At 43.6% G+C, this 18056-nt stretch overlaps 1 protein-coding gene across 1 annotated transcript in view; it reads right to left on the bottom strand.

The window, feature by feature from the left end:
* The window catches only part of LOC101352832 (calcium-binding mitochondrial carrier protein SCaMC-1), a 57510-nt gene extending 41026 nt beyond the window's left edge, over positions 1-16484 (bottom strand). Inside the window, exon 1 of the mRNA XM_004388051.2 lies at positions 16138-16484. Coding sequence (XP_004388108.1) covers positions 16138-16320 — 183 coding nt within the window. The 5' untranslated portion in view covers positions 16321-16484. The remainder of the gene's footprint in view (positions 1-16137) is intronic.
* Positions 16485-18056: the final 1572 nt, after the last annotated feature.

Raw genomic sequence — 18056 nt, 5'->3', positions numbered from 1 at the left:
CCACTCCCAAACACACATGCAGTGATTATCACAGCTCCCCAAACTGGGGAGGGAACATCTTTGGCCCAGATGCCCATCTAGGCTACTAATGACAAAAAAAAAACCTCTATGGAGCACAGTTCTACTCTGACACACATGGAGTCACCATGAGTTGGAATGAACTTGATGGTAACTGGGTTTTGTTTTTTTATAAAGAATTCTAGCCTATTTTATTTAAATTAGTTTGAGTGAGATTATCTTATCTGCAACGTATAAGACCAAAAATACTAATCCCTTTGCTGCTGAGTTGATTCCAACTTATAGCAACCCTACAGGACAGAGTAGAACTGCCCCATAGGGTTTCTAAGGAGCGGCTGGTGGATTTGAACTGCCGAACTTTTGGTTAGCAACCGAGTTCTTAACCACTGTGCCACCAGGGCTCCATCGTATCAATGAAAAATAATTATTGCTCTTTAATTCATTTTACAAATTAGACTGAGGATAATTTTCATCTGTGAATTATTTCCTGATCATTTAAAACATATTTGCATAACATATTAGTATAATTCAAAAGAAAAGGTCGCAGCATTCTGGGGTTCCATTTGTATACTGAAGTTCACCTGAAAAGTTTATATTCTGGTAAGTACAAATATCAGTGAACAGCCATCATTTTGGAAATTACCAAAGGACATCACTAACCCTATCTTTGAACATCTTAATTTTTTTACCCATACTTCTACAACATTTCTTAAGGTAAATTAAGACTCCCAAAGTTAAAATTGTCTAATGATTCCAACTAACAATAATGTGAAAGACTAGAGTTTCCCTTTTGAATTTTATTGTGTATTCCTTTCAGAGTGAAACACAGAACAATACAAAATATCATCCAAATGCCAACTAGACAGTTATCAAAATAAGAAATTATTGTCTTTTCTATCTTAACACTACATAAGTACCGTTTGTTTTTATTTTTTTTTAATCCGTTGAATTCTCCGTGTATATAAATGAATTCTCTGGTAAGAAAGCTAGAGACATATGGACAAAGAGCTTGCACCAGAATTTCCTAAGGATGTTGCTGTCACCTGAGGAAAAGTCCTAACAGTGCACTTCTGAAACAGAATGTTCAGCGTGGTTGGTGCAGAGCCCTCAGGGGATGCCCTCCTTGGTATTGGTATGGTTTTGTCAATCATCACTGAAAACAAAAGGCAGATATGCAAGAAATTTTTTTTGATAAGGAAGACGTGTTTCAAAGGACTGAATTTGTTTATGGCATAAACCAGAATTTTTCATGAAAGGCTGATTTGTATTTAAGCAAACACAAATCACACTTATAAATCTAAATACAGAGTGGCTTTAAACAAACATGAAGGAAGTTTTGACCTTAAAAGGGAAAACACTTCACCTATTTTTAGGAATTAAAAATACCAAGTGAACTGCATAGTCAAAACATTTTGTACTGGACTGGCCCATAGACAGCATGCAGTCCAGCTCTCTGATATTACAGATGAGGAAACCAGGACACAGTGCTTGGCAGACAGAATGTACTCAAAATACAACTGGTCAATGACTGAACAGACACTTTAAAAAAAAAAAAAAGACTCCTGAAGTTCACACAGCTAGTTAGTAGCATAGTATCACCTAATGTTCTTTCTCCTATATCATGATAGGAAGAGTTTTACTGAATCTTAACATGGCAGAACTCAGCCAACAGTATTTTGCGTACACATGTACCAATTATCTGAAATGAATTAGCCAGTCCTTTCTGTCATGGGTTTTCCAGTCTAATGGGTCAAACACCCCAGGAGAAAATGTATTTGGAAAATAATAACTACATACAATAATAATTTCCAAACTGAAAATACTAGGAGAGAAATATGCCAGAGGCATTACATACTGAGGAAGGAGACTGCTGAGAGCTGAGCACTTGCTGCCCAAAGCTTGGTCTTTGAAAATCTCATAATTAAGGTACGCTATAACGAAATCACTGGTAACACAGTATCTCAGACTGGTTGCCCCCGTCCCCTTCCAGGAACAGACACCAAAACATAGTATCAGAGAAATACCCCCTACTATCCCACTCCCAAACACACATGCAGTGATTATCACAGCTCCCCAAACTGGGGAGGGAACATCTTTGGCCCAGATGCCCATCTAGGCTACTAATGACAAGTGGGCACATTCCCAGTGACCCCAAAGAACAAGGTTGCAGAGCAATCAGAAGTAGGAAGTTTTATTATAGGCAGGGAAAAACCTGAGAATAATGCCTGAGAAAAGTATTAGCTGTGTTGGGTTATTCTTATTTAACAAAGAGCTTAGTAAAACCACCTGAAAACTATACTGGGGAGCGGGCTATGCTTGGAACGTGTAAATACGGCTTCACTCCACTCTGCCCAAGGCCTCTCCAGGGCTCCCAACCCCAACATCTCTCTGACCTCAACCCCTTTGAGGCCCACCTTCCCTCTCTCCTGGGTCACAGACAATCCAAGATCCCACAGGCCTTCCTGAAGCTCATGGATGTCCACGGTCCCATTGTTATCAAGGTCCAGGTACCAATAGAGTTCTTCGTAGACATCGTCCATCTTGTCCATCTTGGATGTCTACATTGGCATGGGTGGTCCACGCGGCAGCCTCCTGGGGGTGGAAGTGAGAGGGACTAAGGGGATCTCTGCCCACAGATAGTCCAACTGAAAGGGACTTAAGAAAGCGGTCTCCTGGGAGGCTCCAAACACAAAGCACCTCCACAGGTTAAGACGCAGGAAGGGGAGGGCTCATGGCCCTCTGGCAACGGCTCAGAGCAGAGCGCGTGGCAGGTGCGCTGGGCGGGCTGGAACCGGGGCTGGGCCGCGGGAGGGGCCGGCCGGAGCGGGAGCCGACGGCATGGAAGCCGCAGCCGAGGGGTTGGCACCACTCCTAGGTCAACGGGTCAGGCGCCCTGTTCTTACTCCCACTCCAGGAAGGAGCCGGCGGGGGGCGAGGTGCGCCCCATCCCCAGCGAGTTCCCGAAAGGTCTCCACACAGGACTGTCTCTAAAGTACTGCTTCTTCTCAGAGAAAAGTGGGTAGAGGAGTGTTGGAACATGGATTGTGGGATCGTAAATGACTGGGGCGGGGGGAGGGGGAGGATGCCAACATTTTTTAAAGTTGTTCAGTCTCACCTTTCTAAGAATGCTTCGTCTAAGGTTGAGGCAGCACTAGGGAATTATTGTAGTGAAGATTGCCCCCGCCCCAGGACAATCTGCCCACGTGGGCCTTTCCCTCTGCGATCAACCTCACCCCTATCCCCAAGTTCCTTATTAGTGGCGGCAAAGCAAGGCTGCTATAACCCCTAGAGTCCCAGCTCTATCCTTACAGCTCTTGGCAGCACATTTGGGAGGACAAGGAAAATCTAGAAATGGGCACAAATTAAGTCAGCTGGGGGTCCGAAAGAGAAGTCAGGAGACACTCATAAGCAATGTCTGCCGCATCTCTCAATCCCCACCTTCCAGAACCAGAGAGGTCCCTGGCTTCCCTGTACATATACTTATGGTCACTTAATCCTGCTACGCTGGAAATGTGGCGGTGCAGTTTCACAGTAAAAACTCCACTGTTGATGTAATTTGTTGTCCTAAATGTGGACTACTTTTTAAAAAATTAAATATTAAAATGCATAAAGAAAATTTAATTCAACCATTATCTGTTTAGCTCTTGCTCTATATATCAGGCATCATCTCAAGTGCTGGGAAAATAAACAGGGCCATCACAGAGCCTTGAAATACTCATGTGATTCCCTTTAGGAGGAGCATGCATCATGGTTACTCATAAGTACTACTGTAAGTTACCCAATAAATACTCCCTCCCAGGGCTGTTGAGCAGTGGCAAACTGTCTAATGCTGTTTCACAAGGTGTGCTGTGGCTCAATCAAGAATAAATTCTCCCACAAAAGTAACAGTCCTTCCCTGTGCACTGCAGAGGGTGCAAGTAGTGGCAAAGAGGCAAAAAATAAATAAATAACATCTAGGCAGAGCACAGCCTCAGAGTCTATGGACCAGGCAGCAAAGACAGAAGCCATGGCTAAGGAGACGTGAAAGAAGAAAGCAGACTGACAGCATTTTACTGAACTGATAGGAGGGAGCTAACTCTAGAGTTGATAGTCTCTACTGAAAGACAACTGTTTTTTTGAACAGCTCTTTCCATTATTTGGAATTACTCAGTTCATTATTTGCTTATTATTTACAACCCCCAACCCACCCACCCTACACAACAGACCTACTACAGGGTACGCTTTGAGAATACATTTAGGGATCCTGTCTCTCTTGTTCACCACTATATCCCCAATACAAGGAACAGTGTCTGGCACTATTCAAAAACATCAGTGAATTTAATATTTATGTTGGGCCCTATGCTAAGCAGATGGATAGTTCTTACCATTCCTAGTTTACATTTAAGGCTCCTGGGCATTAAAATGGAGCCCTGGGGGTGCAGTGGTTAAGAACTTGGCTGCTAACCAGAAAGTCAGCAGTTCAAATCCACCAGCAACCCTATGGGGCGGTTCTACTCTGTCCTGTAGGGTTGCTGTATGAGTCAGAATAGACTCAACGGCAAAGAGTCTTTTTTTTGTTTGTTTTGGGCAGCATTAACTAACTTGCCCAAGGTCACAAGTCTAGTGATAGTGAAATCAATACTTGAACTCTGATCTAACTAATTCCACAGCCCATAATAATAACCACTACACACATTGCACCAGTTAATATGTAGTAAACCATATATACAATGGTTCACATTTCAGACTGGGGCTTCAAACTTTCTAAGAAATCCTTTTGTTGTTTTCGTAAATCCTGTCAAATACAGATCTTTTGATGGACTTTTTTTAAAGATAGAATTTTTTAGCTCATAGTAGTCAAAAGGAATTAAGCAGCACCCCTACAGAATGTTGTCTTGTGGAAGCTTATTTATTTCTAAATGTATTCATTGGAATACTGATAAAGGAAATAAACTGACTGAGCTAGGGTACAATTACAAATGTGAGCTGAGACCTTAAACAATGGGTAGTAATTTATTAGACAGAAGAAGAAGAGAAATCCCATGCAGAGAGAAAATAAAGGGGTAAATGTAAGTGTTCCTGGCCCAGTAAGGGACTATAGAATAGAGGGAAGGTGATTGAAAAGGTAGCAATGGTACAAAGATGGAAAGGGTACCTTATGCCTTACTAAGTAATTCCTCCATTCTCTTCATTCTTTCAGAAATGAAATGCCATCAAAAAAGGGATCACATCAGATTTTAGAATATAAATCAGGGGAAAAAACAAAAGATGCTGATTTTACATATTTTAGAACATTGGACATGAATGTAGTTGGAATTCCATTGTTTTTCTTTCAGTCTCCCTGCTGTTTTGCCCCAAAATGCACCTCTATGACTCCTATGCCATGTCTCCTCTGGCAATAAAGTTTCCAACAATTGAAATGTTAACGGAATGAATCCTTCTTGTTAACAAGAGAAATTACCAGATGGAGTAAAACCTTAAAAAGAAATCCTATTTAAAGCAATAAACATTTGCTAAGCTGCTATTTTTATATGAGACTCTGTTCCCTCTGTAGTTGTAAATTTAAAGACAGAGGATCCAAAAACCATAGACCATATGAATTAGAAGAGCCTTAACTCAGGTTACCCAGTCCAACCACTCCTCCGCTGCCATCTGATCATTCAGCATACACTTGGTACCCATGGGAACCAAGGGTCCTCAAGGAGTTCACCATCTAATACATGTGATATCACACTGTAAAGTGTTTTACATGAACCTTTGTATCTAGTCATACCTGATCTTGTTACCCTCTCTGTCCAGGAGGCAGGGCAGGAAGATATTTGCAATTGAGAATAAGGAAACAAAAGCTCAAGGGGTTAAATGACTTGACCAAGGTCATCTGGTCTTTTAACGTGAAGTATGGAACTCTTTGAGCATGCCGGTTCCATTCTTGTTCTAGGTAATCCTCTCAGTTTCAAGGGTCCTATAAACCTTATGGAGCCCAGTGGTTAAGAGCTATGACTGCTAACCAAAAGGTTGGCAGTCCGAATCCACCAGCTGCTCCTTGGAAACCCTATAGGGAAGTTTTACTCTGTCCTGCAGGGTTGATATGAGTCGGAATTGACTTCTATGGGTTTGTTTTTTGTTGTTGTTGTTGTTTTATACCCCTTATAAGGAGGCCTGGTAGTGCAGTGGTTAAAGTTCCCGGCTGCTAACCGAAAGGTTGGCGATTCAAACCCACCAGCGAGTCTGTGGGAGAAACGTGGCAGTCTGCTTCCACTAGGATTTCAGCCTTGGAACCCTATGGCGCAGTTCTACTCTGTCCTACAGGGTCGCTATGAGTCGGAATTGACTCAATGGCAATGAGTTTGGGGTTCTGAATACCCGTTATGATTTTAAGTCTCTCCTAAAAAAGTTACAGTAAGAATGTGTACCTGTGAAAATATGGAAACAAAAACTTAGTTTTAGAAATTGCCTGTAATTTCCTTGGTAAAGTGAATATTATTTGTTAAGTCAGCTAGCACTGAATACAGGAATACCTTCGTACTCTACAAAACTAGCCCTCCTTTCTCTTCCACATATTGACAAAAGAGTTGCTACTAAAATGATGCCAGGACTAGAGATGGAAGTGAAAATATCTGTAGCATCCTATTGAGTGAGATCCCCTTTTTTCATTTTATTGCCTTAATTCTAAAGCCAAACAGATTTTTATTTTTTGGCTCTACACTGATCCAAAGTCTTATAAATTGAATAAAAGCAAGCATGCTTCCAGCTAAAACTGCTGACTCTTCACCATCATTTTATTTTCCTCATGATTTTCATTTCAGTAAGTTAAAACTCAGATTATTTTCTCCACTCTTTAGTGTCCTGAAATGTGATTATTTTCATCAGAGTACCTCAAATGACACCTGAACACTGTATTTTAGAATGTCCAAATGTAGCCTCTGATGAAAACAAAGAAAAATAAGAAGGAAGAGAAGAACAGAATATTCTAAAAAGCATATAGGATTATTAGATAGTTATGGAGAAATTACTAATGGTTAACTGCTGTACCGCCTTGTGCCACATACTACATTCTACTCTCATTTCATATTCTTACATTCTGCAAGTCCTAGGAGAACTTAATCTGAATTTTCTTTCTTCTGAAACCCTGATTTCATAAGAAGGATATCTGAAAACAGAGCTCTTAGAAGAAACCTTGTCGCAATTTCACTTGCAGCTGGTTCTTCATTTTGTTTCAGGTCTTCCCTTTTTTGGATAATTTTGGAACATTGTGTAAGGGTTAGCTATTGTATTCCTTATGTCAATTTTCTACATTCTACTCATAGTCTATGCAAAGGCATTTGACTACATGGATCATAACAAATTATGGATAACATTGCGAAGAATGGAAACCATAGAACACTTAATTGTACTCACAGAGAGTAAGGGGACACTGCGTGGTTTAAAATCAAGAAAGATGTGCGTCAGGGTTGTATCCTTTCACCATACTTATTCAATCTGTATACTGAGCAAATAATCCAAGAAACGAGACTACACGAAGAAGAATGTGGCATCAGGATTGGTGGAAGACTGTGATACGCAGATGACACACAACCTTGCTTGTTGAAAGCGAAGAGGACTTGAAGCACTTACTGATGAAGACCAAAGACTACAGCCTTCAGTATGGATCACACCTCAACATAAAGAAAACAAAAATCCTCATAACTGGAACAATAAGCAACATCATGATAAATGGAGAAAACACTGAAGTTGTCAAGGATTTCATTTTACTTAGATCCACAATCAGCACCCATGCAAGCAGCACTCAGGAAATCAAATGACATATTGCATTGGGTAAATCTGCAAAAGACCTGTTTAAAGTGTTCAAAAGCAAAGATGTCACTTTGAGGACCGATGTGCACCTGACCCAAGCCATGATATTTTCAATCACCTCATATGTGTGCAAAAGCTGGACAATGAATAAGGAAGACCGAAAAAGAACTGATGACTTTGAATTACGGTGTTGGCAAAGAATACTGAATATACCATGGACTGTCAGAAGAAAGAACAAGTCTGTCTTGGAAGAAACAGAGCCAGAGTGCTCCTTGGAGGTGAAGATAGCGAGACTTTGTCTCACATACTTTGGACATGTTATCAGGAGGGACCAGTCCCTGGAGAAGGACATCATGCTTGGTAAAGTAGAGGGTCAGTGAAAAAGAGGAAGACCCTTGACGAGATGGATTGACACAGTGGCTGCAACAATGGGCTCAAACATAACAATTGTGAGGATGGCACAGGACCTGGCAGTGTTTCGTTCTGTTGTACATAGGGTCGCTATGAGTCAGAACCAACTCGATGGCACTTAACAACAACAGCTCACAGTCTATATTGTTTCCATCTAAAGCCTAAAGGAACTTAAACAGAATCTGCTCTCTTCTAAATGCTGAGTTCATTACAAAAGCTTTGGGACATGGAGAGATCAGATCAGATGGAAATTTATAGAGATTTCACTTTAAACTGAGTATTTAACTATCTTAGATGCAAACTGTTTTCTTGAAACCTTCCCTTGAAGAGTCACCCTAAAGTTCTCATTTCTGGATATTTGAGTAAATAATCTTCCCAGTGCTTGACATTACTCAAACTTTTATCCTGTGCCTCCTAAATTTTTTCCTATAAATGTTGACCCCATAATCCTGATTCCAGGTATTTGGCTCCTATTTCCCAGGCTTGGCTCAATGCCCTCTCTTCCTCCAGTCTATTTTCCACAAAGCCACCAGCCTTGTCTTCCTAAATCGTAAATCTGCCCATGTCCCTCTCTTGCTTTAGTACCTTTAAAGGCTCCTATCTCTCCTATAATACAACTCTAAACCACCCAGCAAGCCCACAGTGTCATTCATGATTTGGCCCCTGCCTGCCTCTTCATATTTCCTTCCAGTCAATTTTCTCCTCTCCAATTAAGCCTCACTAAAACCAAAGGATTTATGGCCCCCAGAGTATTCAACGCTGGATTTTGCACACACTGATGCCACTGTTGGAAAGGCACTTTCCCCACTAGGGCCTTCAAGACTCATCTTTAAATACTACCTCTCTCAATAAAGTACTAAACGAAGGCAAGAATAAGTTGTTTCATAATCCTGGGGAAAAGAAGGCCTTTTCTAAGCACTAAAATAAAGGCAAACCCCATAAAGGAAAGTATTTAAATACATAAAAATTGCAATAATTACCTCTGAATGACAGAAACACCGTAAGTTAACTAGGAAATACTTATAAGACATCTGAAAAGGGTATAGATATCCTTAATATACAAAAAAAAAAAAAAAAAAAAAAACTCTCACAAATTTTTTGTCTGTTTATTGTTGTTGTTTAAGTGAAAGTCTGCATTTCAAGTTAGTCTCTTATACAAAAAGTTATACATGCATTGTTATGTGACCCTAATTGCTCTCCCTATATTGTGATAGCACACTCCTCCTTTCCAACCGATTCCCCATGTCCATTCAACCAGCTCCTAACCCCCTCTGCCTTCCCATCTCACCTCCAGACAGAAGCTGCCTGTTTAGTCTCATGTATCTACTTAAACTAAGAAGCACGCTCTTCACGAGTATCATTTTATGTCCCACACACAATCCAGTCCAATCTCTGTCTGAAGAGTTGGCCTCGGAAACTGTTTTAGTTCTGGGCTGATAAGAGAATCTGGGGGCCATGCCTTCTGGGGTTCCTCCAGTCTCAGTCGGACCATTAAGTCTGGTCTTTTTACTAGAATTTGAGTTCTGCACCCCACCTTTCTCCTGCTCCATCCGGGACTCTCTCTTGTGTTTCCTGTCAGGGCAGTCATTGTTGGTAGCCGGGCACCATCTAGTTCTTCTGGTCTCAGGCTGATGAAGTCTCTGGTTTATGGGGCCCTTTCTGTCTCTTGGGCTAATACTTTCCTTGTGTTTTTGGTGTTCTTTATTCTCCTTTACTCCAGGTGGTTGGGACCAATTAATGCATCTTAGATGGCCGCCTGCAAGCTTTTAAGACCCTAGATGCCACTCGCCAAAGTGGGATGCAGAATATTTTCTTAATAAACTTTGTTATGCCAATTGACCTAGATGTCCCCTGAAAGCATGGTCCCCAGACCCCCACCCCTGCTACTCTGTCCCTCAAAGTGTTTGATTGTATTCAGGAACCTTCTCCGCTTTGGTTTAGTCTAGTTGTGCTGACTTCCCCTGTAGTGTGTGCTGTCCTTCCCTTACAAAACAAATTTTTAAAAGGCAAAAACCCAAACTTAAAAATAAGTAAAATATGTATAAGCAGTTAATTAAAAAATGTATAAAATGACAAAAAAGTGTTTAAGATATTCAACCTTACTAGTCAATTAAAATGCAAATTAGTCATGCAAAAGCATATTTCACTTTCAGAATAAGAGAGTTTATAAAGACTGTTGATATCCAGTACAGATAAGGACATGGAGAAGCACGCACTGTCATTCAACAGAAAGTGAAAACAAGTGTAAAGTTTTTGGAAGGTGCTACATACTCAAATTTAAAATGTGTGTACCCTCGAGCTAAGCAATTTCTACTTCTCAGAATTTACCTTACGAAAATAATTGGACCAAAATGGAAATAAAATGAATACAATGTAATTTATAATCATTTTTAAACTATCAATAACCTAAATGATGATCAATAGGAATTAGTAAAATAAATTATGACACAAACATACAACAGAGTATCATGCAGCCATTGAAAAATGATGTAGAGCAGCAGTTCTCAAACTTTTTAGTCTCAGGATCCCTTTACAACGCTTAAAAATTATTGAGGACTCCATAGAGCTTTTGTTTATTGTGAAGACCATGGGCTTATACCACTCAGATCTCTCTTCACAAGACCCTGCTGTGGGGAGCACAGCTGACTGGCACCTCTAGCCATGGCACCTTCAGATGCAATGCAGTAAGCTCCAAAGCCATGATTCTACTGGGCTGCTTCCAGCCCCAAACACTGGGCATGGCAGGGAACTAGATCTGGGCTATTTCTACACACATTATCCCCTCATAGATAACACTGGCTCAGTGAGCCCCCCATCAGCTGGGCTGAGACTTTGGCAGAACTGCACTGTGATCTAAGGCTTTTCCTATACAATCCTTCCTTCCCTACCCCCAGTGAATGAGGAGGAAAAAGCCAGAGCCTGGTTTACTGATGGGTTGGCTCAGTATGTGGCTGCAATCCAAAAGCTGAAAGCAGCTGCATTACAGCAACATCTAGGAGAGGCCCTGAAGAAGGTAGAGAAGGAAAATCTTGCCAATGGGCAGTCATCTACTTTGTGTGGAAGGAAAAATGGCCCAAGGTGAGAATGTTATGGATTACTGAGCAGTGGCCAATGTTCTGGCCAGCTGATCAGGGGTGCAGATGAAAAGGACTGGAAGATCAAAGACAAGGAGGTCTAGAGTAGCGGCATATGGATAGATATATGGGAATGGGCACATTGGGTAAAGACTTTGGTATCATATATTAATGCCCACCAGAAAACATTTACCATAGAAGAGGCACAAACAGATCAAATGACTTGACCAGTTGATGCTGACCAGCATTCATCACAGGCCACTGTGCACTACAGGGTGGCCATAATGGCAGGATAGAGGTTACACATGGGCCCAACAGCATGGTCCCTCAATCGTCATGATCAATCTAACTCTGTTGCCTCTGAATGTCAAACCTGCCAGCAAAAAGACCAACACTGAGCCCCTGATATAGCACAATTCCTCAAGGCGACCAACTGGCCACTTGGTGGCAAATCATTTATAATGTGCCCCTTCTGTCCTAAAGGAGCCCTCGTGGTACAGTGGTTAAGAGCTTGGGTGCTAACCAAAAGGTCAGCAGTTTGAATCCACCAGCTGCTCCTTGGTAACCCTATGAGGCAGTTCTACTCTGTCCTATACGGTTGCTATGAGTCGGTATTGACTTAATGGCAACAGATTAGGTTTGGTTTGGTTTCTGTCCTAAAGGACCAATGGCTCATCCTCACCCATCCTTTTCCAGGTATAGGCTTCCCTTTCCTGCCTGCAGAGTCACAGCTGGCACGAGTATCTGGAGGCTTATGGAATACCTGATTCCCGGGCATGAAATCCCATTATGTAGCATCCAGCCAGGGGATTTGCTTCACAGTACAAGACGTACAGAGTAGGCCCGTGACCAGGAATCCACTGGTTGTATCACACACCACACCACCCAGAAGCAGCTGGCCTCAGAGAATGCTGAAATGACCTACTGAAAGCACAAAGCACGACCCAGGACACAATATTCAGCAAGATGAGGTATCATCCTCATGATGCAGTATATGCACTAAATTAGAGACCTCTGTATGGCTCTGTGGAGCCTTGGTGGCGCACTGGTTAAGAATTCAGCTGCTAACCAAATGGTGGGCAGTTTGAATCTGCCAGCTGCTCCTTGGAAACCCTATGGCTCAGTTATACTCTATCCTATAGGGTTGCTATGAGTTGGAATCGACTCAACGGCAATGAGTTTGTTTGTTTTTTAATATGACTCTGTGATCTCAAAAGGAAGAACATATCGGTCCAGGAACCATAAGGTGGAACAGTGGCCCCACTTACCATTATTCACAATTATCCACTGGGGGAATTTTTGCTTTCTGTCCCCACAACTTTGGGTTCCGTAGAGTCAGAGGTCCTAGTCCCCAAATGGGATGTACTCTTGCCAGGGGATACATCAAGGGTCTCACTGAACTATAAGCTATGGCTGCCATCTGGGCATTTTGAACTCCTTGTGTCTAGGGACCAACAGGCAAGGAGTTACCATCTTGGCAGGGGTAACTGACTCTGATCAGAAAGAGGCAGGGCTGCTTTTATACAATGGGGACAGAAAAGAGTATATGGGGAACCAAGGTGACCTATGTGGATGCCTCCTAATACTTCCTTACCCAATTATAACTATGAACGTGCACATACAGCAACACCAGCTTGAGTAGCTCAGACTCCTCAGGAATGAAAGTTTGAGTCACACCAACAGGTAAGCCACAAAGACTCACAGAGATGATAGCTAAGGTTGGGTGCAATTTAAAATAATTGTGGAAAAAAGAAATAAATGATGAGTAACTATCGTGACCAGCTGAAGTGATGGGGACTGTAGTTCACTCCACTGGCCTCCCTCTTCTAAGTCTCCTCCCAGGAAGAGAGGCCCATGAGAACCAAGAAGGAGCTGCCCCTCAAAGCTGCATGAAGAAGTGGGTCTATGTGGTGCAAGGAGTGGTCTATGGTGGCCAGGCAGTTGCACAGCTCAGACTGTCCTTCAAGAGAACCTGCTTCAGGAACAAAGTTGACTGACAGCCTACCTCTGCCACAGCTCTGGACCCACTACAGCACTCACACCAAGTCCATGCTTGCCTGAGACTGCTCCAACCAATGACTAGGCGCAGCAGGCTACTAGTGCCAGGCAGCCAGTGCAGGATTCCCCCAACAGATAACATTTCCTCAGTGAGGCCCCATTAGATTAGTTGAGACTTCTCAGAACTGTGCTTTGGTCTGAAGTTCTTCCTAAATCAATCCTTCCTTCTTGCACTTTTTTAATAGCTGTTAAACTTGCATCAGGAGTCCCTGGCTGGTGCGAACTGTTAAACACTAAACCACTAGCTGAAAGGTTGGCAGTTCAAACTCACCCAGAGGCACCTTGGAAGACAGGCCTGGTGATCTGCTTCTGAAATGTCACCACCATTAAAAATCCATGGAGGAGTTCTACTCTGCACACATGGGGTCACCGTGAGTCAGAATCAACTCGAGGCAGCTCACAACAAACTTGCACCATGGTCTGAAGACTCTGCCTACTCCTGTTCCCTCTCCCTTATCCTTCATAGGCATTTCTCCCAACAAATCTTTTGCACACCCAATCCCACCTTGGTGTCTGCTCATCAGAGGACCAGAATAGACACAAGCGACACCAGGAGTCATCCAAGAAAAGAGGCAGTAGCATGGGGATTGGGGACTGGCTCACTCACTGCCCAGCAGGCAAAGAGAACTCTACCCTGAGTGCCATGCAGGGCAAGGATAATCCCTTGCCCAAGCTGGAAGCCCAACCGCTGAAGATTTCGCTTGTGGTGACCTGGGAGAACATCCTGGTTGAAGGGAACACCCTGGTTGGTGTGATGATTCAGGCATTGAAAGATATGGGGGGTAATTATGCTATAAAGGTAGATAAAAAACATAATGATGAAAGGAGCAATTCACCAGGACAACATAACAGTTCTCAACTTGCATACAGCTGGCAGCATAGTCTCAAAATATAAAAGGGGATAAGTAACAGAATTATAAAGACAAGCTGATAAATCCAATCATAGAGGGAGATTTTGACACGCCCACTTTCAGCGGTGGCTGTAGTAGCAGTAACAGCTAATTTAATGGCTAACAGTTTACTGACTGCTTATTAAGTATCAAGCACTATTTTAAGGAGCCCTGGTGGGACAGTGGTTAAGTGCTCAGCTGCTAACCAAAAGGTCGGCAGTTCAAACCCACCAGCCACTCCATGGGAGAAAGATGTGTCAGTCTGCTTCCATAAAGATTACAGCCTTGGAAACCCTATGGGGTGAGTTGGAATCGACCCATGGCAACAGACTTGGGGTTTTTCTTTGTTTATAGCTCGAAATTAACGAGTTAAACATTTGTCTTACTTATCTAGTGCTGCTATAACAGAAACACAACAAGTGGGTGGCTTTAACAAATAGAAATTTATTTTCTCACAGTTAGGAGGCTAGAAGTTTGAATTCAGGGCACCAACCCTAGGGGAAGGCTTTCTCTCTCTGCTGGCTCCATGGGGAGGTCCTTGTCTCTTCAGCTTCTGTTCCATCTTCATGTGGCATGGCATCTATCTTCCCTCATCTCTGCTCCCTTAATCTGCTCCTTTTATATCTCAAAAGAGATTGACTGTAAACACATTCTACACTAATACTGTCTCATTAACATAAAAAGAAAACCCATTCCCAAATGGGATTATAACCACAGGTATACAGGGGTTAGGACTTAGAACACATATTTTGGGGGGACACAATTCAATCCATAACAGCATTCAACTCAAGAAATTAGAAAAAGTACAAATGAGTAAACCCAAAGAAAGCAGAAACTAATGATAATAAAATACAGAGATGATCAGCAAAAAGTACCAAAAGCTGATTCTTTCAAAGTATGAATAAAATTGACAACCCTTTGGCAAGATTGAAAAGGAAAAAAAAGAGAGAGATAAATATCAGGAATGGAAATATCAGTCAAAACTTTTATAAAATCATAAGCAAATATTATAAGCCTTAGACAAAATGCAGTTCCCTAAAAAATTATAACTTATTAAATGTGACTTAAGGAAAAAAAATCATAAACTGATTAGGCCTGTTAACTATTAAAGACATTGAAAGAGTAGTTTTAAATATAACTATAAAACAGTTGTTGGCCCTTAACAGTCAGTTATCTAATCACTTTCCCTCTTTGGAGAGGGAATGCAACAGAATCCTCGTAGGATTCAGTGGGGCTGGATAGGTTCCAAATATCCCCACCCTGCTAAGGGGGCTGAACTTCAGGGGCACAATTAAAATGACTCATAGGATGTATAAGTTGAAATGACTCAGAACAACCAGCCAACCCTTCCAATCAATTTATGTACTCAGGGCAATACCTTAAGAACGTCTGAAAGAATGTAATGTTGCCTCTCCTCCTCAACAGGAAGTTGGGAGAAATATATAATTGGTTTTTCAAAAACGCTCGTCTTTGAAACTGTAGATAAAAGTAGCTGGTGTAACAAAGCGGCTTCAGAGGGGTACAAAGTTTGAGCCCTTCTGCAGAGCTTGGGACCCAAGGAAGTCAGAGCGCTAACGACTGATTAACACAAAACGCAGGCAAACGACCTGGGATGGATTCAGACCAAAGGTGCTTGTGGTACAAGGTATGAAATTTTAACAGTGCCCGTGGGCCAGAGTGTTCACAACACTAATTTTATTTGGAAAACTACCGGTTGCCTTTCACGTGTTGCAGGGGTAACTGGCCGCTCGCCCCATTCCGGAGTTTCTCACCCCGGCTCTCCCTTCGAGGCTGGAAACCGCAGTTCTGCCTTCCTCCTGGCAGAGCCTCGGGCCGCCCCTTCATCCTGACAGCGTCTCCGGAGACTCCGAACCCCTCCCAGCCCGCAGACGCGCGCCCCGGCAGCAACCCACCTCCTCAGCGGCCTGGCCCAGGGGGATGCCCAGGCTCTTGAGGCCCTCCTGCAGCTCGGCGATGTCCACCACCCCGTCCCGGTTGCGGTCCAGCTGCTGGAAGAGAGTCTCGTAGCGCGTGGGCGACTGCGCGTCCTGGCAGGCCGCCGCGGGCAGGGCGAAGCCCCGCAGCCAGCGCAGCATGGTGGCGGAGGCGCGGGCGGCCCAGGGGAGGGAAGCTCGGGGCCGAGCGCGCCGCTGGCCTGGCAGTGAGCGCGAGAGCTGTAGGCGGCCCGGTCACTTCGAGGACCCGCGCGGCTGCTCCGGTCTGGCCGGGGCGGGGAGGGGGTAGGCCGCGGCGGAACTGCGTTTTGGGCGTCGTCCGGGGCGAGGCTTCAGCTCGGCGCTCAGCTAGCAGGCCAAAGACCCCACCCGAGCCCTACTGGGCGCTCAGGGTGTGGCCGCCCCGCTGGTGCTGGGGAGGAGCTCGCCCCGCGCCCGCCTCCACGAGGGGGACGGAGGGACGGGCTTGGCACCGCCTACCGCGGGGTGGAAGTAAAAGGGCTGCGGAGTGGGGCTCTGATGTCCGGAGAGCTGGAGGGACTGTAGGGGACTGGGGCTCGAGTTCTGCTCCGTCCCGAGTCCAGCTGTCAGGGGTGCGGATACCAGGAAGGAGCCCCCAGAAAGTCGTGGGTTTCAGCGTAATAAAGCAGCTTCAAAGAGGTACAAAGTGTGAGCCCTTTTACAGAACTTGGGACCCACGTAAATCTGAGACCTAACAACTATTTCATTAAATGTTTGCAAAGGCACAAAATGCAGATAAAGCACCTGGGATGAATTCAGACCAAAAGTGTTCACATGCTTCAGTGTGGGTAGGGAGGGTTGGAAACGCAGGGTATCTGAAGGCTCTTGGTTGGATTTGGAGAGCTGTTGGAAGAGCCACCCTCCCGACTGGGAGCCTTGGGAACTGCCCAGAGCTGATTCTCTCCGCTTAGAAACTGGGCCACGTCCAGCTTATCTCACACGGATATCTGACTTTTTCGTGTGACTCTGCAAGACACTTCACTTCTATGGGCCAGTTTTCTACTCACAAAAATGAGGGAATTGGGTTAGATGGTATCTAAAACCTCGGAGGTTTTACATTTTGTGGTTACACATCTTGTATGGTAATTCTGCTTTAAGACGCAGAGGAGTTCTATCTGAAAACATCCGTTAAAGCAATTAAAGGGACTTTTGCAGAAAGGATCAACATCCATCCCATCTGGGTGGGCAGTAGTAAACAGAGATACTACCTTGGTAAAAAGCTTGCTTGGCTTGATCTGCCCGTGATAAATCATAGGAAGCATCTAACAGCAACACTTCTTAGAAAAAGCTCAGGCCCCTCCCTCTCAAGCTGGGTGTGATTCCAAGGCTTGGGGTTTATTACCCAGATAGGACAGAACTTTGATCAGCACAACTTCGGATAATAAAAGGAACGTTTGACTAATCTGGATTCTGTGTTTCAACTGTATAGACTTGGTGACATGGCTTAGGCCCGAGAGTGCCCAAGAATATGAATATCTGAGTCACCACTCTGACTGTTCCACTTTGTATGTGAAAGGTCTTTGTACTCAAGTGTACCAATCAAATGAGATGTCATTAATTGTAATAGTCTCTGTTCATCAACATCTGCTTAAGAGAAACTATCCTCATATTCCTATTTTCAGGAGAAAAGACACTTCCATATAATTGTAGGTTAGGTTCTCTCAACATCTTCTGTATCACCAAAACCAGTATTGTTCCAACAGAAGCCAGAACTCAGGCTCTGAATTTACCTCCCCTCATACAATTTTGGAGCCCTAGCGGCACAGTCGTTAAGAGCTCAGCTGCTAACCAAAAGGTTGGCAGTTCAAATCCATCAGCTGCTCCTTGGAAACCCTCTGGGGCAGTTCTACTCTGTC

This window comes from Trichechus manatus, unplaced genomic scaffold (genome assembly GCF_000243295.1).
Source record: "Trichechus manatus latirostris isolate Lorelei unplaced genomic scaffold, TriManLat1.0 scaffold00204, whole genome shotgun sequence".
Taxonomy (NCBI): domain Eukaryota; kingdom Metazoa; phylum Chordata; class Mammalia; order Sirenia; family Trichechidae; genus Trichechus; species Trichechus manatus.
The sequence above is the reverse complement of the archived record's forward strand: the minus strand, read 5'-3'. Positions and strand labels throughout refer to the sequence as shown.